General features: G+C 38.7%; 2 protein-coding genes across 4 annotated transcripts; both read right to left on the reverse strand.

Annotated features, from left to right (window-relative positions):
• Positions 1–522: 522 nt before the first annotated feature.
• Positions 523–17,458, reverse strand: LOC106400090 (transformation/transcription domain-associated protein). 3 transcript variants are annotated; one of them, XM_022692396.2, is made up of 35 exons: positions 17,117–17,458; positions 16,285–17,000; positions 16,032–16,157; positions 15,840–15,925; positions 15,599–15,707; positions 15,301–15,396; positions 15,139–15,201; positions 15,003–15,062; positions 14,848–14,916; positions 14,605–14,686; positions 14,461–14,513; positions 14,303–14,374; positions 12,990–14,222; positions 11,882–12,871; positions 11,455–11,790; positions 11,065–11,323; positions 10,758–10,980; positions 10,239–10,629; positions 9,397–9,570; positions 9,095–9,316; positions 8,685–8,906; positions 7,673–8,323; positions 7,223–7,480; positions 6,790–7,137; positions 6,032–6,444; positions 5,524–5,941; positions 4,034–5,332; positions 3,632–3,892; positions 3,246–3,536; positions 2,756–3,172; positions 2,230–2,661; positions 1,858–2,136; positions 1,174–1,725; positions 871–1,080; positions 523–793 (listed from the first exon to the last, which is right to left on the reverse strand). In XM_022692396.2, the coding sequence occupies exons 1-35, from the start codon at positions 17,172–17,174 to the stop codon at positions 674–676; spliced, it is 11,589 nt and encodes a 3,862-aa protein (XP_022548117.2). In that variant the 5' UTR covers positions 17,175–17,458; the 3' UTR covers positions 523–673. The 3 variants fall into 3 exon arrangements, with proteins under 3 accessions (XP_022548117.2, XP_048595586.1, XP_013695954.2); XM_048739629.1 differs by having other exon boundaries at positions 9,397–9,576; XM_013840500.3 differs by having other exon boundaries at positions 9,397–9,546; positions 17,117–17,457.
• Positions 17,459–22,075: 4,617 nt separating this feature from the next.
• LOC125577785 (protein WUSCHEL-like) lies at positions 22,076–24,224 on the reverse strand. Its single transcript, XM_048739630.1, has 3 exons — positions 23,435–24,224; positions 22,668–22,759; positions 22,076–22,564 (listed from the first exon to the last, which is right to left on the reverse strand). Exons 1-3 carry the CDS (start codon positions 23,937–23,939, stop codon positions 22,226–22,228), a joined length of 936 nt encoding a protein of 311 aa, XP_048595587.1. The 5' UTR covers positions 23,940–24,224; the 3' UTR covers positions 22,076–22,225.
• Positions 24,225–24,535: the final 311 nt, after the last annotated feature.

Here is a 24,535-nt window from a genome sequence, read left to right on the forward strand (position 1 = left end):
AAAAACATTTAGACTTCGAAATTTGTAAAAAAAAAAATGTTGTTGAAATCTTTAATAAATCGTCATATACCCCTAAATTTCATGGCCGATTACTGGTTATAGAACTTATGAAAATATGTTACAACAGCACATCAAATAATTTTCTTGATTCTTGATATAACCAGGATGATACTTGCAGTTCTTAAAAGTCTACAAAACTCATGGAGACTGATTTTGCCATCATTATATAAAATTGACGAAATTGATTAAAGTACCACATTCTTAATATCATTTTAGGGTAAATTTGAAATTCTTCCATTAATTTGCAGTAAATCAAAGCTCATCTCTAGCTTTCTACTTCCATTAGCACTATCTACATGTAAATTTAATAAATAAATAAAAACCCAAAGTAAGAAATATTTGTTAGTATTTAAAAGTACTTAGATACGTTGTTTTTTAGCATTTCGGATATGCGATAGGAACCGATCAAACGGATTTTTTTGGGTCGGCTACTCGAGACATTTTCGAGTGTAAGAAGAAATATAGTACATAAAATGTAACTAAACATTAACCAAAAGTTGTGATAAAATAACTAACATACAGTCATACATTTATTTACAAACCTAATGAATAATGTTACCTTCCATCTTTAGATTAAAAAAAGAAAACACAGTTTCTAAAGTATTTTCAAATGTTAGAACCAAGGGTGCCATGTTGGATCCATCATACATAAGTTGCGAGGCGATAAGGCTGCCTCTACCAGCTCGTTCACTCCCCTTTGCACTGACTGTGGCGGCTCTACAATGTTCTCATCCTACAAAACAAAAATCAATAAGAATTTTTCATCTTATATAATCAATGATGATAAATGATGGTTGATCAGGTATGTACCTCTTCGGAAAAGTACTGTGGGGCTATTCCTCTGATCCGGCCAATGACATCGTTCACGTTGGAGTTAACTTTCTCCTTCAACTCGGCCGAGTTCAATGTAGCAATCCCTCCAGCGGGAGGAATCGGCATACCAAGAGGTCGTCTTCCAAACCACGACAGCAATTCATCACGGAAGAACATAGCCAGTTGATACCGAAGATGATCGTTTTGCTGAAATTTAATAAAAACAAGAATTAGAGTTTAAAAGATCAATCAATGGCTTGTTGCTGCATCCATTAGCCCTTTGTATATATATTTGGTTACCTTGGAGGAGATAACTGCTTGAGCTGCTGAACACATGGATGACATGAGAAGACCTTCGACTCCAAACTGAGAGAAGAACGCTTGCATGTTCCTTGTGAGGCGGAAAGGCACAGGTTCATTAAACTCGATCATCCCGTTGGCGTCGTAGGCAGGGTGAAAATCTATCTGGAACATCTTCCCGGTGTTTTTTGCAAACAAGACTTTGTTAGGGGACCTTCCACCAATTTGCAGCATGAAGGACATGAAACTAGAGACAGCTAGCTGGACTGCAAACTGCTTCTTGAAAGCCCACATGTGGCTTCCGCTCATCAATGTCTTGTACATGTACTGAGAGAATATACTGTCATTGACCAAGGTTTTTGTGATGTCACTGTAAGCCTGCAAACGTAGATCTCCTATTGCCTCTGCTGAGACTTGCCCTGATATAGCTTGATTGAGTTGCTCCTTGAAGTGGCTAATTGGAAGATCTGCCTCTCGGTCATTCCGTGCACAGTGGTTCTCATACACCTCAAGGAATGTGTTGTACATGAGATCGTCCTCAACCATTCGGACCTGAAACCAAACATGTCGTTTAAAAACCATGCTGAGAGAGAGAGAGACGAGGTAGAGATTTTGAGGGAATCTTGTGCAGTGAACCACACGCATCAATATTCATCAAATCTGATTTATGGTATTAAAAATCACCTGAGACCAGACAGGAATGATGATTGGAGTGTGAATTCCAATGTGTCGTCTTCTTGATTCCTTATGCTTATCAAACATTTGGTTCATCACACGGAAAAGCTGTAAAATGCGTTCATCACTTCGGGCGTTAGGCGTCAATGATGTCTGGACAATAAAATGCTTTTGAGAGCCATCTGAGCCAATAAGAGTCAACCGCCTGAAGCTGCTTCCATGCCTTCGAACAATAGGCACATCTGCTCCAACCCTATCTAGCTTTACTGTATGATCAGGTGCTACTTCCTGGATAGTTGAGCGCATGATTAGTTTCACAAGTAAAATGCAAGCGAAAAGAAGTGTAGCCTGATTACTTCAATATTAAAGACTTAATTCTACCTGATCAGAAAAGTACTGCCCTGGTATCTCCACGTCAACAACATTGAAGTCACGCAATACCCTGCTTTCATCCTCCAATCTCAACACAGCTGGAAACCTGTCTTCAACATTACTCTGAAGAATGTTTTTCCAATTTTTCAGTCGGTTTGTAAGCTCAGCAAGTGTGGCCGGGAATGTACTTGTACTTTCTGGATCAAGATGATTCTCAAACTCCTGCTTGTACTCTTTCACAAATTCGACATGCTTGGTCACAGCATCTGCCGAGAAACAAGCTCTGCAGACACCCGACAGTTCTTTTTTGAGCGGTTGGGGAACCTCAGCAGTGGTTGCAGTTGGATACTTGTAACAACGATGCAACAAAGCATTCACAACAGCCAGTAATCTTTCTTCTGGTAATGTAACAAATCTCGAACCTATTTCCGTGAGAAGAACCTGAAAACGAAGATTACTTGTTTAGACTCATCCAAACGAAAGAGGCAGGACACAAAATCAGTTATCTATTATGTACAAAGAGAAAACATATCACCTCGAGTTCACTGGCTAAGTTGTTATGTTTACTCCTAAGAGCTTCCATGATATCCTTGGCAGCGTCAAAAGCACCTGCAGCAGAGATTGCTAGGGATGCACCATTCTGTCTCGCTGTGTTTTCACTATTAGTAGAGTTGCTTTGGTGCATAGATTGATCATTCCCGGGATGAGCATTATTTTCTGCTGTGGAGCGTTCACTTTCTTGGCCATGTGGGTTACCACTGTTATGGGTTCCACCGGCTCCACTAATTTGAGCACCTTGATGAGTTTCCGATGGTAAATTGCCTCCACCATGACCCGCTACACCAGAAGCGTTTTGCTGCATTCTTTGAGCTAAAACCATTCTCCCAAGTTCAGACTTATTTACCGCATCACGTCGCTCGAGTAAGTATGTGCGCAACCAGTAATAGAGAGCCTGAAACAGAAAATCCCCAGATGAAATAATCAAAATGCACGATTTAGTAATAAAACGCTAAAAGATAAATTACCTGTGGGAAGACTGTAGCAATTTTCAATAAGACTAGTTTGCAATGGGGTGCTTCAGTTCTTTGTAGGGAAAGCAACAGTTGTGGGATCCAAGAAAGCCACACCCAGTGAGGAACTTGTTCTAAGTGTTTATCAAACACCCTGCCAACAGGCTCATTCGCTGTATCGAAGCTAAGAAGATAAAGAACACGAGCTATATGACTTCTGGAATTGGAAACTCCAAATTTTATACCCTGAAGAAAGCAATTCACAGCATATTCAAGCCAGATTTCATCCTGTGTTTCTTGGTAGGCCTACAAAACAAAGTATCATATAAGTACAAGGCATACAAAACATCAAAGAATGTTAAGAGCAAATAAGTAAACACAACACAATCATAAGAAAATACCATGTCACAATAATTTCCCCAGCTTATCCATCCTTTGGGTAAATTCTTGAACAGGGTGATCGCATTAGAATATGCGATATTAGCACCTTCAGTGTCATTTAATTTTAGATGAAAATCCCCCTTCAGACGAACGATCTCTGCTTTGATTTTATCTGGAAAATACTCCAAATTTGTGCTATTGATCAGATTAAGACCACTAGCAAGCTCTCCCTTCATTTCCAGATAGGCTTTTGCCTGCTCTCTAATTTTAACAAAGGCTTCCTGCACTCACACACCCAATCAGGAAGATATTTTCATTAATAACCGTCTTTGAAGCTCAAACAAGAAAAAAGCAGGTATTTCATCTACTAATTCAACTCTGCCCAAAATTCTGGAAAGATTAAAGACTTTGGAGAAACGTACCTGAACTTCCATTGTCGAGTGTCCATACATTTTTTCAAGTATCTGCACACAAACATCATAAAGACCTTGTTTCCGAGCTATCCTGGCAAGCTTATTGACGTTCCATGCTTTGTCACGGAACCCAAGGTGATGAAGTGGAGAGTTTGAAGCAACAAAGTCCTTAAACGCCTCAATTACAACATTATACATTTCATTCCTCCACTGCAGCATATCATACCAGACAGTCATATTGTCCCATTCATTTGGAGTCCTCAGCCTCCAAGTCTCGAGAATATCCTTCAGATCTGCATAACGATTTCCCAGTGCACCAACAGCAGCGTTTCCTGAAACTTTGTTCCCATTTGCGATGTCAACATGAATTCTTGCAGACTCCTGAACCTCAACTAGTTGCTGGAATTGCTGTAGTAATGGCACTCTAGCATGAACAGACATTTCAGGCAACTGCCACCACTGTTCCAAGGCAAGATCAACGCCTTTCCCAACTATGTTCTCAGCATCTCCGACACCATTTGAGTTTCTGTCATGAAGGGCAAAATAAGCTTGAACGAGGCGAAGCTTTGGAGTCTCCTCCACTTGCGCCTTTGGTATCACGTTGTCCTTCAAGTATGCCCAATCTGGTAGTTTCCAGAGACCATCAAGCAGGATTTCATAATTCTCAATGCTTTTTCCAAAGTCTACCAGGGCATCCCATTGACCAAGCTGTGCGGCACAGTGAAGCCACTGCTCCTCCCACAGGCACATTTCAGCTTTAGGGACCGTGTTATTATAAGTGCCTTGGGTTGCCTTAACCATTGCCTGATAAAAGAGGCTCTGAGAATGCTGCCAAAAACCATGCTGAACTAATGAGAGTCCAGCTCTTGTTTCAGCAGTGATGGACCTCTTCTTCCACAACCCAAATCTCATATCTTCTTCGTTTAACAAACGATAAAGCTCAGCAAGAGACTCGGCACATTTTGAATCATTCATGAACAACATCACATGGCTCTCCAGCAGCGCCAATGCGAGATGCCATGCATTGTACGTTTTTCCTATATATTTGATAAGCTCACTAGGCATCCTAGGTTGAGGGTGGCTCAACTGAAGCCCTTCTAGAAGTGCTTGCACAACATTTGGCCGGTGTCCTTGCTGCTTCTTATGGTAATCCTTTGACAGGAGAGATATCATAGGCTTAGCCAAAGCTACCTGTTCTTCCTTGAGAAGGGTTACCCATACAATTGGAAACACCAAAACCCATAGATGATATGCAACATTGGCATCCGTGTGTGCCAGCTCCCTTAAAGGGATTACAACATCAGCCACCTACAGTGGTAATTCAAAAAGGTTTAAAACTTAAGGATATGAATAATGTATTCTTCAGATTATCACAAGCTGATCAGGTGGATAAGATCACCATGGTAATTATATAATTAAGTAAAACATTTTAGACTAAGCAGAACAAAGAAGAAAGCACCATAATAACACAAAGGGAGTTTCAAATGATTCATAATCACCTGAAGTTTGCTTGCCGCGCTCAGAAATTGGGCATGTTTCATAACAATGTTGTCAAACATTGAAGTAACTTCGTCAGGACCCTCTAAGGTAGGCAGAGGTTGGTGTTGTATTCCCGAATTCTCAGAAGGCAAAAGCGGTATCACCCTGGCAGAATTTGGCGCCAGACTAATTGGCTTGTCCTCGACTAATATAGCTAGAAGGAGATCAAGACCCTGTTTGAGCCAAAAAACATCACTTAAAGCTTCCCAATCCTGAATTTGAATAATGTACTGCAACCGTGAGAACAAATTTTTCCCAAGAGACTCGTGATATAACAAGAAGAACTTCCTTCTCATCTCAGGATCCCTTGCCCGTAAACCCAGCATGAAATGTCTTTCAACTTTCAGAGAGACCTCTTGTCGTAGGGCCAGAGGGTACCTAATCAATAATTAGATGAAGATGACATTATCCCTCACATAAAAAACAATGACGTAAGGAAAGAATAGATTATAAAAGCCGTAAACATACTTTGTTGAATCAGCACAAAGTCCATATAGCAGCTGAAGATACTTCTGATCCCACTCTTCCAAAGCATCAGATGAGAAGTGTTGCTTGTCAATATATGAAAGCTTACTGAGAAAAGCAACTACATCCTTTTGGGTAAGGAAAGAACCAGACATTCCAGATGCACTTGTTTTGCTGAAATCATCCTCAACCCACCTTTTTAGCATGTCTAGTATGCAGAGAAGCACACTAGCATCAGTACCCTTTTCAGAAAGCAAGGTGTTCAGTATTTGAGTAACAGATCTTTTGCAATCTGGTATAAGCATGACCGTTTCATCAATAAGTTCCAGGACCGACTTTATATTACATATGACTGATCCAACATCAGCACTTTGACGAGAAGACGTTACTGCAGAATCTGTATCTGCTCGCGGACCCTGGAATGAAAAATAAAAGGCCCAGAGTAAGCCATGATTGAGAATGACTGGGTTCTCCAGTTACTATCCATTAGTCAGACGGAAAATAGAAGTAAATTACACGAGCTAGTAAAACGGATAGAAATGATATCTGAAAAAGCCAACAACTAACATATATACATAAAGCAAATAAATTGGACAAGCAAGGTGAAGAATAAGAGGCACCGGTCTATATTTGAAGTGATCGGTGCAAAGCTAAAAAGATGCATAGGAGATTCAGTTGCCATTTAAAATTTCCATAAAACAGAAAGCAAGCACTAATGATCTCTAAGCACAAAAACAAGATATTAAGAAAGAATAACGTACTTGTCTAGGATGGGAACCCACTGCTGATCCCAGGTCTCGCGCAAGGCGTTGAAGGATACGCACCACCACATATGAATCAACAAAGTTCTTATGTACCTTGGCCAAGGTTTTAATGACAAGAAGTACAAAGCTAATTGAACCAAAAGAGGTATCATCTCCTGAAGCTTGTGGAGCAGTAACAGCACTCACATGTTTGTTTATCAGCTCATTCACTTTCTGGTACAATAGCTTTATGTCAGGAGGTGTACTAGCTGCATCCAGTGGGAATGCGGTGAAGACCATCTTCAACAAAGAGCATAAAGATTTACCAGCATCGAGCATCTTGTGTTTGAAACACGGTTCAAGAATCTGGTGAAGAAACAAACAGTGAGCACCAAGCAAAGAGCATTTCTGTTTTGAATATTAGAATAAAAGCCAGCTGCAGCAAGCGTACCTGCGAAATCTGGTTGATGTTGTTCCTAATGAAAAGATGCGGCTGCTTCTCCAGAACTTTGTTCATGACATCTAATCCCTGAGCAAGTGCTGTTGACGGATCTGACTGGGACGGTGGCATGCTGCTCAGCAATTTTTCTAAATAGTTGAACTTGACGTTAGCACTTGGCCAAACCTCCAAAGCTTCCGAAAGCAGATCTAATGCCTGTTTGTACATTGTGTTGGTTTCCCTGTCCTTCGGCTCAATTACCAATGCTACCTGTTAAAGAAAGCGAAATATTTTCAATATAGAGAAACATAACTACAACTCATGTCCCGATATATAAAATGAATTTACTAGAGCAAAGTTATGCACGTATCCTCTTAGACATGAGGTGACATGGTTGAGAGAATTGGAAAGATGGCCAAAGTAAATATATAGTCAGTGGAAGGAACGAGCATTAAGCCTTACTCTTATGAGAAAATTAATGATCATTTCTTCCATGGCAGCATTTGGCTTGAATTCCTCATCAGGCTGAGTAGCAGATCCAGGAGTTTCTACGTTGGGGATTGATGATGCACCACCAGGTGACATGACACAAATTGATTGGAGACCAGGTTCAATTTTAACTCGTTTACTTGGATCCTCTGATGTTGCAGATCCATCTGTTGAACGCTTAGGATCAGCACCAGATGACATATGCAATTCCTCAGTGGCATGACTGGTTCCATCAGTATCAGTGACCGTTTTCATTTCATTCTGTCTTTGCCTTTCCCAACTGACAACCAATCCAGCAAGTTCAATTGCCAGCCGCCTATTCTCTGCAGTAGTATTATACGGCAAACCTAGACGACTCAAAGAATTCACCATCTGAGGGACAAATTGTGCTCTACAGCTGTAAAAGAGATCTGAGTGCCGAACAACAAGTAGGAAGATGTGGATCAAATTTGGAATTGAATGACCTTCCTCCACCAATATTTTTTTCGTGTATCTTATCCAAATTGGCATGCGTGAATCCCCAAGAGGTAGCCTTTTAGGTAACGCTGGCATTAGAATATCTAGCGCTTGCTTAACAAGCATCTTATTCTCCGGCTGGCATGTCCTAAGGAGCGCAACGAAAACCTACATCAAATTGGCAAATTACATTTGTATCAGTTAAAATTTCGAAAAAGTTGTCATGTAGGTCTTGTCAGTTTACTCGGATTCAGGGAAGAGTATCATAAATTAAAAATACCCATATGCATTTCATAGTATCATGAAATCTAACAAAACATGCATTTTGAAGACATGCATGAATTATTAAGACAAATATGCATTCAGATGTAGCTTAAGCTAAAAAATTGACAGTCTCAGTCATATACGAAGTTATGACATAATCGACGGAGTTTTACCAACGGAAAATAGGCTGGTATCTGAAGTTCACTGAGATTCTTTTATATCATTCTTAAAAAAACAATAATGGCGCAGCAAATATATGCGTTACCTGAAGAATAATTTTCTCGGGAGCCTGGTAAGCATCCAAGAAGTGGCAAACATTAACAAATGCCCACTGTTTACTGGCACTATCTTCCCGTTTGAGATGATTCCATCCAAACTTAATGAGCTCTTTTCTATGATGAACCAAGTCACTCTGAAGATATTTTAGAAGCAAAGTTGCTAATTGCAAAAGTTCGATCCTCAAAGGTTCATCATATTCAGCCGAAACCTACAACAATCAAGGGGAGATTAACAATAAAACAATAATATAATTCAGAACGCGCGGTTAAAACTTAAGAAAAACATCTGCACAGGGCTACCCAAAAAAAACTGTACAGATGCAATAATAACCAGCATGATTATTATACAGCAGCCTTCCCCACAAATGTGAGTTGTTTAGGGAAGAAAATGAATAACCTCTTCGGGTGGATCAAGAAGCCTCTCCACAATGGTTTTGACAATATCAGGGTCAATGACCTCCCATGTTTGGCCGTTTTGGAAAGCATGGGAAAGCATTGGAAGAATAAGCATTTGCATTGCCTGAACTAAATGATCATGGCCGAGTTCTTTGGAATGGAAAAGGTCCAGAAAATGCAGAAGAAGTGCCCTTTTTATGTTGGGCGGATACCCTTCTGCAACCTGATTGAATAGATTCCAGTTATTATACTAGAGCTGAAATGTTTGTGAATTAAATGCAAAAGCTTGAAACTCTCAGATACCTCAATAATGTAGAATTCCTTCAGAAAGGTGTAGTCAATGCGGCTATGAAACAAGAAAATCGAGAGAATGTCGAAGAGAACATTCACTTCAGATTTTTCATGCCGTAGGTAATTCAAGAAGCACTTCACAAGCCATTTGCTCTCTTTCACCTGTGAAATTGAGAATGCAAACGACTTCAACTCTGTGTTTAAAATGGCGCATGGCGCACCAAGGCGAGACGTGCCGAGCCTTGCGCCTCGCGCCATGGCGCAATATGGCGCTCGCCTTGAAGAAAATTTTAGTTACGTCATTTTAGTTACGTCTTGTTTTGTTTTGTATTGGAGAAGAAACTTAGAGAACACTTATGCAATGATTGATATACTAAATTTAAATAAGATGCAAGCTTTATTATACTAGAGAGTTCTAACCTTAAGCAAAAAACCTTGAGATCTAGATCTATGTTTTACGTAACTTCTCTTTTATAAAGCTAGGGTTTGGCGTTTAAGTTTCCCCGGTTAAGTTTTTTTAAAGTCTAAGGTTTAATTTTTTTTTTTTTGAGCAAAAAAGTCTAAGGTTTAATTATTAATTAAGGCTTATATGGTTTAGATACGGTTTACATTAATCTCGCCTTACGCTCGCCTTTGCCATGCTCGCCTTCTCGACAAGGCACCCATGGCGCGCGCCTTAGGGAACCCACCCTCGCCTAGGTGGTACATGGCGACAGAGCCATCGCCTGAGTGCGCCTTGCGCCATGGCGCAAAAGGCGAGCGCCATTTTAAACACAGCTTCAACTATTCAAATATCTTACATAACTCGAAAAGAAGATTATTCAGATCTAAGCAGACAAGATATAATAAACTACCTGAACTAAGTTCAGCTCTTGCTCATTCTGCAAGCGAGATATCCTTGAAGGCGATTTCCAAATGAGAACCAAGGTATCGAAAACACTGCGGTTACTCTGCAGCCAGCTGGGTATCAGTTTCACCATTGTTTTGATGAGGTAGAGACCCTGAAAATACGCATCCGATGCTACATTAGCCTTTGTCTGTGCCGTGTTAGAACTCTCTGATTTAACAGAGACAAGATTCTCATCTCCACATGATTTAGCTGGAAGAGTTGAAGCTTCCATGCTCATTGTAGCATCAGGTTTTGGCAACATTTCAGGAAAGGCATATGAAAGTATCTTCTGTGGAGACTTTGCTAGTTCTTCTCTTAACGGTTGACCCGCATCTGATCGGATTATATACATAAACCTGAGTTTTTCAAAATAGAAATATGCAGCTATCGTTAGCATATTTGTAATAAATGTACTCCAAGCGCACGCTTAACCTATAACAAGATGCAGTGAACTAAGAAATTTATCATAAGATATAGTCCTCACCTTCGGAAATATTTTGGTTCACTTAATCTAGAAAGAAAATAATCAACAGCGAGGCTCGCATATCGATTCAAGAACTTGGTAAGCGGTAGACGGTATGGGCTATTAATCTCACTGTACACTTGCCCAGGAGGAAGAGCTGCTTCTAAGTCAATCGTTAAGGTTACAAGTTCATCTAGAAATTTTGAGGCAGCTTGTGGAAGTAAGTGAAAGAGCTCGATAATAGCTGCCATGGAAACAAAAGAGGTGCGTTCAGGTGAATAATCATACAACCAGAAGTCGCTTGATATATTTTCAAAACATAAATTACCAGCTGCTATTTTTGGCTCTTCTCCAGCTTTCCATGATTTCTGGGACTGCGCAAGTTTATCCGGCTCCAACCATTTCTTCAGGTGCTCTAACAACTTTCCTCCTAATGTCACATTAAACCAATTTGAGAGAAGTTCAAGCAGGCGTGCCAGACCTTGCAGTAACGGCATACTGAGATTCTTTGTGTGCGCCAAATTAACTAGTATCGGCCTGAGGCTACTCTGAAGAAGCTCCTTGGGCATTCGTTGTTGATTAATAACCTACATCAGAAAATAGATTATTTAAAAAGCAAATAATTGTATATGGTAATAACTCGGGTGAGCAAGCTCCTCATACACAAATTCAATGTGCTTTGCAAGAAGCCAAATTAAGATAAAAGACAACTACGAACCTGTCTTAAACCCTCCTTAGCAACCGCCACTATTTCTGGTGCTCTACACGTTAGCGACTTGAAAAACATGGAAATTATCTTGGCACGTAGTTCATTGTGAGCCTGCGTTCGGAAATCAGTCCATGCCATAGTTGTGCACAGAAGCTCAATACAAGCTGTTCGAAGCCTATTCAATGATGTAAGCACTTTAGGATTCATCAACTTCACCGTCCAGACAGTTTCATCAGCCTCAGCTATTTGTAATGCTTCTTGCAGAAAATTAACCAACTCTGGAGTTACTTTAAGAAGGGGAGGCCTCAGTGCCAAGCAAAAATTCAGAGCTGCAACAGTTCCAACCTGTAAGGTAAATTAAAATAAGCTAATAAAGACCAAGAGGAAGACAATGCCGAAAGAGATGCACAAAAGGAAACATAGAAGTGTGCGGCACCTGTTGATCAACTGTCTTTGATCGGAGTGGACGCATTATAAGTGGCTGCAGCAATACTTGGTATAAAGGCTCAAGCAACTCGGTTACCTCACTTCCAGTTCGGCTGGCCAAAAGTGCAAGGCAGTTCTGCACATTTTTCCTCACAGGGATGGATGCGTTAGGATTGAACAGCTCTGTAGCAAGATATTCTACCACATCTTGAAAGCTTTTTCTACGTGCCTCACTGTTTGCTTCGTCAACATTATTAACCACTCGTAGAATCTGCATAAGAACCTGACTCGTCTCTTCCTGCTCTTTGCTAGCATAAACAGGAAGCCTCTTTAGAACATACACCAGACCACGCACAATCTTTACTTGGAAATGACATAATGTTTCGACATTCACTTTCCCCACCAATGCACCTAACCCCATAACGCCTCCCATCTGTGCTTGCCATGTGCTCCCGTAACAGCCATGCAAAAGCCGGGGCAAAAGTTGTTCAAACACTGGTATTCGCACACTTGGATGGGGTGAATATACTGGATTAGTAGAAGGGCTGGAGACAATCATGGAAGCATTGTGACCACCCCTAGCCATCAGCACATCAGCATGTTTGACACGAGCAAGGAACAAAAGTGTTTCAGAAAAGACATTTAACGCATTAAGAGCAGCTTTGGCGTGGAGCCTATTTTCATCTGCAAGCACATCGACCAGGGCGTCTAGAAATATCAAAGGATCTAACTGCTTTAAGTTAGATGATCGATTACCCTTGGTCCTTGAACTCGCCGAAATCACAGAACCCCCAAGTGAACCAGTGCTAGTTGATGCATTTGTGGAGGTATAGTCGATATGCAAGATAATCGCAAAATGGCGGCAAATGTTTACTACAAAGTCATCATCCGAGTCTCTAAGATCCGGATCAGAACTGGCAGCAAGTATGGTGATCAACAGTGTCTTGAAGATTGACTTCTCAGCCATTAACTGGGTCTTTGTTTTTACTCCTAAGTCAGCCTGCGATAGCAAGAAGACATCGTATTTAATAAAAGGGATCCTTCTTCAGCATTGTAAGCAAATGACCAGGAATTATAAGAAAAGAGACAAATTATGACGGATTTAGATTAAAACTAACCTTCACTTCCACTGATTCACTCCTGTGCCAAGATGAATCAACAGAGGAACGCAACAGAGTTGATAATTGCCTGGGCGTTTGGCCCACATCAGTGACACAGCCAGGCAAATTAAGCTGAGACAACAGGCATACACGGAGGAACTTTAGAGCTTGCTTTCTGTAGTAGATGTCTATGCCTTGGTTCCTGTGAATAACCGCTCCTACAGCAAGATTAATGAATTTATCTAACGGCACCAGAAAAGGCGTGGATGGCTCAAATGTAAGAACTACGCGGAGACCATGCTCAGGATTATCTTTGCATTCAAGTGTAAGTGGCTCTTTCAAAAATCTTCGGTTGCGACCACCCAACTTTCCAAGAATCTGTAACGCTTTTCCACCCCAAGGATATGGCACAGGCCTCAAATGGGACCATAATGCTAAGATCACTTCAGACATCACATTCGCCATGCTAGGTTCCAGAAAATCAGGATTCAGACTATCCACCCAGAATTCAAGGGTGCGTAACCCCAAGCTCACAAGCTCATCGCTTCCCCTCAAGCAAAATACAAGAGGCTTCATGAGACGGGGAAGGTATGGCAATAATGAGCTTAAGCGCGCAGGAAGCGTCAAACAAAGCTCTAGCAAAAGATCTTTCATGTCTTCCCCAGCTGGGCCCTCGAGCATTGTTAGCAGAATATTAAGACAAGGTAGCAGCATTGGTATCAAATCTCTCAGAAGCAGCTCATATTTACACCCAGCGAGACCTCTGAACACTGTGCGGAGCAATTGCATATAACCAAGAGGCTTTTCAACCTCGGTAGCATTCTTCATGCAGACTTCCATAATAACAGGTACGTGGTGCTGTAATATTCTTTCAAAATCCAATGGTGCTTTGGTTACAGCCCCAAAGATGCATCTAAACAGATGCAAAACTAGTTTAGTTGCATCTGAATCTGGATTCTTCAAGACATCGAGTTTACTGCTTACTAGTAAATTAATCAAAACATCCGCAAATGACTTGTAGACTTTGGGAGCTTGCAGAAGTGCTGCAAATATCTGAACCAGTTGATTATTGTTAATCATGCACTCAAAAAGCTCCGGCATGCATAAAGAGAACATGTCCATCAGATCTCGAGGTTCCATAATAGCAAGAATCTGGGAGAAAAGACTAAGCATTTCCTTCTCCTCATCCTTTTCTTTGAAGAGAGCTAAGCAGTGGACACCACTCTTTAAAACACCAGAGGCTTTCCACACCTGCGTATAGGCAGAAATTATTAGAAGTTTAGCAGCAATGCACTATTAATGACTAGAGCAAACAATCTCACAAGCAATACCTCATCTTCTCTCATTCCTTTAAAACCCTGAGCGGCAGATGCTTGTGAAGCAAGAGCTTGAGGGTTCAACCCCTAGGAAGCATAAGAAACCTTAAAATTAATATACTTGCATGACAAAAAAACACAACACTGAATACTAGAGACAACTGAACACAAACCTGAGGTCGAGGCAAATGAGCATGTGTTATACTCCATATTATTGTTTTCATTCCTGAAGACAAATCAGGGGAAAAAAACATATTGATCTTCAAGTACAGAATCATAATCAAAGTAAGAAGACAAATTTTTCCAAGTATCAGTACCCATGACCAGTGTCTTGATCAGATTTTTACAATCATTCACTTCTTTTGAATGTTCGACAGGAACCTGCAAATTCAAAACTGCCTGCAACCAGTGTGGACGAGCAATTACCAAAAGCTACTAGATAATCTAAGAGTTGATTAAAACAAAATATACAACCCTATTAATAAGAATGCATAATGTTATGTAATGAGACAAAAAGCGTGGTATGAAATCTAAGAATCTAAGAAATAAACACAAATTACCTGAACAGGAAGTTCAAGTTTAGCCCTCAAAGTGACCCGATCCTTTCCCACCTCACCCTCCTCCAAAAGCTACGTATCACAAAGCAAGAATGAGTTGTAAAGATATCAATGAAATTGTATATTTGAGAAGAGAATTAGCTCAAGAGTAGGATTACCTGAGGAATAGTTCGCTTGAAAGTACTGAATTTCCCAACAAAGGCATCCAGGATACGTCCCTATATACAATGTTGCATGAGTTAATGGGTAGAGAAGCCGACCAATTCTATATTTTGCTCTCAAGTGAATGTTTACCAGTAAAATCCGTGCTTCATCCATTGACTGCTGATCAACACCTTTCTCGAATATTGGTTCTACCTGAACCCAACACAAGTATTAAGTATTAAATGATGCATATAGTTCAAAAGTAGTTTATCAAATTAAACAAGACAAGCACGATGGGGAAAGCACACTTACCAGATTTAGCATCAGCCTGGCACATGTTGTATGGATACTAAGAGAGAGGGTAGAGTCGTGCATGTTTCTTGAAAACAGGTAGATAATCCGGGATAACTGAAACGTTGATTATAGTAAATTCAGAGGAATGTAAAGGAAAGCACACTTACTAAAACTGACAAAATGTTACATTCCTAAAAATTTCCATATACAGAGAGCAATAACTGCGTATTGTAAGGACGTATTCCTCTTATGGTGGAATCCAGAGGATGTCAAGGTCAATGTTAAACACAATTTAAAGCTCTTCGTCGATAATAACCTGAGAAAGAGACAGATCTCCGCGAACGTGGTGAACGATTTCCGCGAGTAGGCTGTAAGCCAAAGGCCTTAAAGACTCAAAACAAGCTCGCCCAGATCCAACTAAAACCCTGACACACAAGAAAAAAAAAATTCAGCTTCACAGATTGTATGGAGAGACAAAAGTGTGCTTATCAAACATTACACCTCCTTGAAAAATATAGAACTTTAAAAATTTCAGAGATGTTTCATAGCCCACATACCTCTCATCTAAAAGAGTGTCGATAAGAGGAAATAGACCTCTCTTGAAATCCGTCCCAAGTACATGCTTTAGTGAGACTAAAAGTTCCTGCATATCATGTAACCAAAATAAAATTAAAATTAACTGAAATCCATTGATGGTGCAATAAGAATTTTTAATAAAAAATGAAGATAAGGAAGAAAAGGTTTTCCACCTTTCTGATAGATGCAGAATCTGAACAGGTCACAAGCAAATTTACAATGCTTTTGCATATGCTTTCTTCATGCGGCCGGATATATTCAGCGCAACTTTTTAACAAATATGTCAAAAAGGAAACCGTCTGCAAATAAAACCCCAAAATGAAAGTCAATCTAACCATGCCAAAGCCCTTTACAAGTAAAATATAATCATATTTCAACATGGCAGAGAGGTTTAATTTCCTTCATGACACAGAGCAACTGTCTCACCTTAACCTGTGCACCCTTCAGCTCTATGAACTGAGGCTTCAAATGCGAAGGGACATTCTCAGGTCCAGGGACGGATATAGCAGCAACCATCAAGGGAAGCAAATGAGGAATATTGGTCTGAACAAGCCGGCTATAGAGCTGGAAAAGGAACATAACAACAAGAGGACTCTCAGTGATTATCTTAAACGACCTTGTACTCGGGTTAAGCTGCCCATTCCCAACAGGTGCAACAGGGGTAAGTGACTGATCCGAAGAAGCAGACGTCTCCACAGGCTTCACCTCCTCCATCTTAACGTTATCAAAGAAATGGCTAACAGTGAACCTAAAAACCTGATAGATCTTGCATACAAAGTCCAAAAACGGCTGAACCTCGTTCTCCAGCGTGGGCCTAAAGTTCCTAAGAAGGTCGAAGATAATGCGAATGCAAATCAACCCGTTCTCCTCGTTATCCGTCGTGAGCACCTGCATCGCGACTTTCAAGAGGTCTTGCACAAAGGGACGGAGGACCTCACTGTGGGGGAGACGGTTAAGAATCTCAACGACTATGTTCCGTAGCTTGTGCTCGGGGTTATCGACGAGCTGAGGCTTGGTGATCTGTAGGAGAATGACTGAGAAGGCAGGGAAGTAGCATTTCAAGAAGTTCAAGTACTCAGCGGTGTGAGCTATCTCTAAGCTGTCCCTCACCTCCACCACCATCTCAAGCCTTGTTTGGATGGCTACACAATTAAAATTCGTTTCCCAAAAGAGAATGAATCAGAAGAGGAACAAAACAATAACAGAATCTTTCGAGAATCTTTTCAGAATCTTTTGAGAATCTAAGAGAGAGGCTTACGTAGGTCAGGATCCACGAGACGGCGGGAGTGCTGCTCGAAATTCTGAATTGGACTCATGGTGAAAGTAGGAGATGACCTAAGGGAAATAATTTACACGGCGGAGGATCTCCGCCGTCTCCGGCGATCTCAAAACGCGCCGGGGAAGAAGTGTTCAGGCTAGGTCAAAAACAATTGGGGTTAGCTAGGGTTTTTACAGAAGGTGCTACTGAACTAGAGACAATTCTGGAGATTTTCTGAGCGCGAGGAGCAACGACTTCGATAGGATGATGAAGATGATGATTCTCTGAGCAGCGTTCACTCTCTCCTCTTCTCTTTTGAGTAATGAGTTTTGTGAACTCAGACACAGTTCATGAGATCGCCTGCTTGTTGTGTTCACCAATTTATTAGTTTTCCATTTCTATTTAATGGGCCCGGAAGCTAAGCCCAGTTTATTTCTAAAGCCCACAATACTTTTTTATTTTTTTGTTTAAGAAAACAAAAAAGATGAAAGGGTTTTGTTATGAGGTTTTTTTTTTTTTGGTCTAAATGTTAAAATTATATTTTTTATTTTAAAATAAATTAATTTTATAATAGAGTTTAAGTTTGCTCCAATAATATTCTATTTTAGAATAAAAAATAGAATGATGAACTTTTCTTTTGTTATGAGGTTTTAGATGAAGTCCTCCTAAATCGAAAGGTTATATATATTGCAAACTTTGAAAATTATAAAAATCCAACGGTTAAAAAACAACCACATAAATTGAAAATCGGTATACAAATTATCCCCAGAGACTTTAACCCAACAAGAATTTTTTATAGAAATAATAATCAAATAAATAATCACAAACACATCAATAAAGACTAGATAAAAACTGAATTAAGAAACAATCCAACTAAAGACTTGACATAAACCACAAAATCAAGGGACCGAAGACAGGGTTGAGCATAGACTTCTCACTTCACCCTCGATCCATCATGTCATTCAGCCGGCAGAGTATGAGTCTCCTCCAAAACAACCATAAGCCTGTTTGAATAGAAGATCCGTAGACATTATTAGCCAAGTTTTCAATGACAAACGGTGATAAGATTTAGCTCTTATAAATCAGAAATAAAAGATGTTTTATTATCAGATTTTGTTAGCATCATTAAGTCATACGAACTTGGGCTATGCATGTCGTATTTTCTAATTAAGCTAATAATATTGGGTAGGATTGTCATCATTTAGTCATGATCTGCTCTCCCTCCATCCTTCGCCAGGTCCCGATTTTTCTTTTCATCTGTCCGTTTTTCGGCCAGAGACGGGCAACAACCTCTTGTTTCTCCTCCAGGAGCAGAGATTCGTGGTTTGACAGCGTGGTCCATGTAGTTGTTGCGCAGACTGTGAAACCATCGGATTCTTGGGTTACTAAGGTGAAATCGGCCTTCCAACGTTTGGTTAGAGTGGCTTCACCGTTTGCCTCTCTCGATGGAATCCCGTCTATCAAAGCTTTAGACACAATAACTCTCGTTTCTTCTACAGTTTGGAAAAATCATTTGGTGCCCTTTTTCATGGTTGACCTCTATCTCCAGCAAAAATCTTCGCTGGTCTAAATCATATATGGGGGAAGAATGGAAACATTTCAGTTAAGCAACATTCTCAGCCGTCGTGTTTGATTTTTATTCCTTGCACAGTTACTCGTCAAATGACGTGGGTTTATAGCATTCAGCCGATTGTTCTTTCGCAGCTATGATTTGGCATCCTTCAATTAAATTATCTGAGATGAAGCTTGTTCATGCTCCGGTATGGGTATTCTTCAAAAAAATCCATTTGAATTGTGGTATATTCTCAGTTTTAGCACTATGGCTTCGGCGATGGGATTTCGGTGCACTCCGAGTAACCCGGCTTGAAGTCATATACGATTGGAGTAGCAATCTAGGATTTTTCTGAAAGAGCTGTAAAGAAAGTAACCGAGAAGAACTGAGGTGTTACTGAGCTTAGGCCGGCAACGAAGAAACTTGCAAACTACGAAAAGGCCCTGGGGGCTTCTACGGCGACGGTGGTGAAGTTGGTTGCCAAAAAGGATGAACTTGCACCGAGTCTGAATATTGAACAAGCCCGTCTGAGAAAAACCCGGGAGAAGGAGGTCGCTTTGGCAAAACAATGCGTTTAAGCCGAAATGAGATCAAAATTGGTAGCTTGTTTTCGGAAAGCTTCGCATGTACATGGCCAATCAACAAGTTGTGCACAAAAAAAATTATCCTTCTTAGTTAGGCTCGAGGTACGAAAAAATGCCTTGACAAGATGATTACTAAGGGCCTTGGAGTTTAGAGGAGGTGATGGACCAACTGAGTCGAGATGAAGCCAAATATGATACGGAATATGAGGAGATGGAGGTTGATGATCTTGAAGATGGTGATTCGCTTTATCTCCTTTATCACGTACTATGATTGTAGAGGTTCCAACTCAGACTCGTGCTAGTACTGATCAGCAAATCAGATTAAAGTTGGCTCAAACCAAGGATCTTCAAGAAAAGACTATGGTCAAAGACCTAGTTCAGGAAAACAACGATTACCAAGATATTGACCAGCTACTGAGAAAAGGATTGACCAAAGATATTAGCAGTTTAACTTCCTTGTAATGATTTATGTCTTTTTCGTTTTAATGGTGTTTTAGCCCGCTTGAACGTTTTATTGACTTTAATAAATTTGTTTATGCGATAAGTAATCTGTTTTTAGACTATATCTCAAAAACTTAGGAAAAACTGATAGTATATGGCTATAAATGTCAACTAAGTGCCCATAAACAATGTTGTTGAAATCTCCTAAAACCACTCTTGGATACCTTCGGTAATAATCCATTCTGAGCAAATTTATCATTCTACTCCATTGTCTTTGACTAATGGTCCGGTTTGGATGCCCATAAATACAGTTAAGACAAAATTTATTAGTTCCATCATCAATATATACATCAGTGTGATAAAATGTAGGAAAGAATGGAAAACTACACAGTATCCTGCTAAAAAATAGCTAAATCTCCATTTAAATCATGGGTTAGGGAGACAACAAAAATGTGAGGAAAGTGAAGTTCTTCTCCTAATTTAGCAACACAACTATCTTGATTCTTTAGTTTCTACGAAGAATATGATATTGATATTTGATACTATTTTTAAACAAGTTTTATGACAAAAAGTAACTAATCAGAATCATTATTCTTACTGGCGTCATCTTAGTTCACGCAGCTCGAAGAAACCCTATGTTTTAAGAATAAAGTAATTAACATTTCGACAAAAAAATAAAATAAAGTAATCCATTAAATAACTGAAGTGAAACAGTGATCATGTATATACATACACTCGATGAAGTTATAAACTGAATTAAAATGAGACAGTTTGGTGACAAATCATTGATTAGCATCATTAACTTTCCGTTTTTACGATAAGGACAAAAACATAAGGGGAAAAAAAGCATGCTTCACCAACATTATTTTCGAACAATTCAAGGGCATACGAGATCCAAAAGCTTCATCTAATCATCTACATGTATAGTTACGATTAAATACAAAACTGACACAACTACACAATTTTAATTTCAAAGGATCATAAATCTTTATATCATCAAATTTTCTTATATATGATTTACCTTCATTTCCTATTTAGTATAAATATAAAAGTAATGAAGACAATCAAGTTCATATATGTACTTTGCTTTCACTAAATAAACCGGTATATGACATAACTAAGAAAAAACGGGATGAAACAGATTAAATGTGAAGGTTTAATTCATACGACATAACAAAAACGATCATTGATCACGATTATAAGATACAAGGATCTGGCTAAGAGAGCAAGCCCTAAAAGCACTCCAGCTCCTATTTATAATAAAGATCTCTAACATAGAAGAAAAAATAAAAATAAGTTTTTGTTCTAATGTGTTCTTCTATAATAGAAGCAAATGTAACAATCTTCTATTATAGATGGAATATATTGAAGTAAAAACTTCATTTCTATTTTTTCCTCTAATTTAAAGATCTATATATAAAAATAGGCTGGAGATAGTCTAACAGGTGTCGTTTACATGATTTAGCAAAGCATTATTAGATTGTAATATGCCTAGGATGTTATATATGGGATTTAAGCCCAACCCTATTCTAGCACTAACCTATACTTTTACTCTTAATAGTTTATACATGAATGGGCTAAGCCACGGTTAACTTATTTCATAATATTTCAAAAATACAAATAAACAATATTAACTTGTGAGTTAGATAAATATAGTAATTTTACAGTTTTGGTAGAAAAATTCGTTTTAGTTGGAAAAACTTTTTTTGTGATTTTGGTAAAAAATTTGATAACGTAATTTTGTGGTTTATACAGAAAAAAATTCAATTTTACAGTTTTGGTAAAAAAATGATTTTATGGTTTAATATAAAATTTTGATTTGGAAAGAAAACAATATTTTGCATTTTGTCGAAAAAAAATCGATTTTACAGTTTTAGTGAAAAAAACTAGGTTTTTGTTGTTTTGGCAAAAACTAGAGTGTTGCAGTTCTGGGGTGAAAATTTCATTTAATGGTTTTGTGAGGAAAACTCTGTTTTGAATAATCAAACAAATTTTAAAATTTAATATGCATAAAATATTATATAAAATGGTGTGAAGCAAAATCAACAGGCTAAAACTTAACTCTGTACAGCTCATGGACTAATTATGTTTAGTCCTATTTTTGCCGTGTCTCAAAAATCAGGGTTAGGGTTAAAAAAATTGATACATGGTTAAGAGTTAAGATTAACCATGTTAGGTTAGCCCATTTTAACATAACGAAATATGCCTATAATGAATAAAATCATGTGATGCATGATCTCGTTGAAATACATATCTGCCGTTTGTTTCATGCCTCCGGATCTTTTTGAAGTTCTTATTTGTAAATACTTATATCTATTGAAATAGACTCCAGGTTCATAGTAATAAAAGTTTAACGTCTTACATTAAAAGAAAAGGAGAAAAACGCACTCAATGAAAGCTTAACCGGGGGAGGCGATATTAGTAATTACAAATAACTAAACTACGTACGAGATATATCATTATTAGATGATTATTGCATCATTAGTCAGCAGCGAAACATAAGAGAGAGAGATAAAGATGGCGAAAGGGAGTTTAATCCGGTGAGACGCCTGCGTAGGAGTTTAAACATAACTTGAGAGAAGCACAAGAGCCTCTACCATAATAATCACGACCGTCCGATTGTCCGTACTTCAAAAAGGCACCACCACCGCCGTTGATGTTATCCTCACCGTGCATAGGGAAGAGGGAAAGTGTACGACTATGTTCCAGATAAGCATCGCCACCATATTCTTCTTCTTCATGATCTTCCAGTCCAGACAGAGGCTTTGGTCTATCGAAGAAGTTGTAAGCTGGAGCTGAGTAATGATGATTATGATCCATGTTTGTCCATCCTCCACTTACGTTGTTGTAGCTCACTGAATAATCTTGTTCCTTCATCAAAAAAATCAAGTTTCACTAAATGTAAATAGAATTTATATATTCAGATATGCAGGATATTTTTGAATTAAATGACTTAAAACAGTTTCAGACGTACCATAGATCCATAGAGATGGCTACTCATGTAGCCATTAGAAGAAGCATTAAGAGCACCATATTCAGCGCCTGAACTTGCATGATTTAAATTCCCTTCAAACATATATATACGGTTTTGTAAGAATAAATTAATATGTATGTATATGTTTCCACACCGTCTACTTAATATGTAGAGAAATTGTAAAAACATAAAATAGGCTATTTTCTACAAAACCCAGATCCCTAATATTTTTATCAATCGCAACACGTGAAGCTAGTTTCCATGACACAACAAAGAAACCGTTCTCCAGATCAAATCTGGTTTTCCCAAATCAAGATCCATAACTTCACACATACGTCATTATATATACATATATCTATCAAAAGTATACAGATATCTATCAAAATATATCATATATACATGAAAATCTATTTTGGTTTAGTTTTTTTTTACGGCTGGTTTAGGTTCTTATTCTTCTTTGTTTTGCTATCTACATGTAATAGCTCGGGTGTAAATTTATCTACACTTGGAAAATCAACTGAATAAATTCATTGAAAAATAACATTTCAAGAATTTTGTAATAAACTTTATGTATACGTAATTACATATACATATGTATCATGACTCATTTATACATATATGTAACATGTAAATCTTCTTAGGTTCCTGCATTTTATTTGCTTATTCATATAATAGCTAGTGGTGTAAATGATTCATAGTACGTAGTGTAAACTGAAAAGACATCAAAGTCAGAAAAAAAATAACACATAGATAAAGAAATTAGTCACCGTTCTGAAAGTTGGGATAAGATATGTTCTGATGAAGGAGATGATTTTCTTGGTCAAGCTTAATATTGACCGAAGCAGGCCTATGCATGGTAACACCATGATGATGGTGCTGAAGAAGAGGATGATGGTTATGATGATAATGGTCGTTGGCCATCATAACCGAGTTGGGGGATGAAGTTGTTGGTGTGGTCATGGTTGTGCCGTTGAATCTCTTCTTCTGTCGCTCGCGAGCCTTATGGTTCTGGAACCAGTAAAAGACGTTCTTACCCTCGATCTTTCCGTACTGTCTCAGCCGTGCAGAGATCTTCTGGATCTGGTCGGCTGTTGGTGACCGAACTCCGTTGTTGTAGTAGAGATCTTTGAGGATTCTGATCTGCTCCGTCGTTGGTGTCCATCTTGTGCTCGTTTGGCGACATGGGTAACCACCAGAGCCGGACTTATTGTTGTTACCGCTCTCTTGGTCGGTTTGTTGATGGTGATGGTGATGATGTTGCGGTTGCTCCATTTCAAGATCAAGATGAAGAATAGATCGGAAGAATACAGTGATCTAGAGAGAGAGAGTGAACTTTTACTTTACCAAGAAAAGAACTTAAGCAAAAGAGATTTTAGGTTTTGTATGTGGGGGAGATATAGAAAATAGTGTGGAAGGTGTTGAGTTATATATACACAGATGGGGACCAAATAGAAGCTTTGCAAAATTTAGAAAACCAGTTATTCAATATTATTCTTTTAAGCTTGAAAATTTGATTTCTCACACTAAAATCAGTTATTCAAGTATTAATATGGTATAATGAAAAGTTGGTGACTATGTGTTTCAAAAAAACAGTGTTTCAAAAAAAAAAAAAAAGTTGGTGACTATATAAGATTTTCTATCACTAACATATATGACCTAAAAAATTTGTATATGTAAGAAAAAAGTGTGATACAAAAGTGAGTAGATGACAGAATATGTTCATTTGGATTAAAGTTCGAATAAAATTTTATATTTAGAAAGAAGATTGTTTAATAAATAGTTTTTTTATTTACTAAACATTACTTTGATCAGCATGATCAGAGTTGATCAGAGTTAATTACTTAGTACTATTAAGCAGGATAAGCTGA

Source organism: Brassica napus, chromosome A9 (genome assembly GCF_020379485.1).
Source record: "Brassica napus cultivar Da-Ae chromosome A9, Da-Ae, whole genome shotgun sequence".
Lineage (NCBI taxonomy): Eukaryota > Viridiplantae > Streptophyta > Magnoliopsida > Brassicales > Brassicaceae > Brassica > Brassica napus.

Bases quoted from the DNA above. Each gene is read 5' to 3' on its own strand.
- LOC106400090 (XM_048739629.1), bottom strand. From the start codon at position 17,174: ATGAGTCCAATTCAGAATTTCGAGCAGCACTCCCGCCGTCTCGTGGAT. The intron at 11,791-11,881 runs GTGCCGCACACT...TTTACCTTACAG, and splicing joins CAAAGACAGTTGATCAACAG to GTTGGAACTGTTGCAGCTCT. The intron at 5,942-6,031 runs GTATGTTTACGG...ATTATTGATTAG, and splicing joins CTTTGTGCTGATTCAACAAA to GTACCCTCTGGCCCTACGAC.
- LOC125577785 (XM_048739630.1), bottom strand. From the start codon at position 23,939: ATGGAGCAACCGCAACATCATCACCATCACCATCAACAAACCGACCAA. The intron at 22,760-23,434 runs GTGACTAATTTC...ATATGTTTGAAG, and splicing joins TTATCCCAACTTTCAGAACG to GGAATTTAAATCATGCAAGT. The intron at 22,565-22,667 runs GTACGTCTGAAA...TTTTTGATGAAG, and splicing joins GCCATCTCTATGGATCTATG to GAACAAGATTATTCAGTGAG.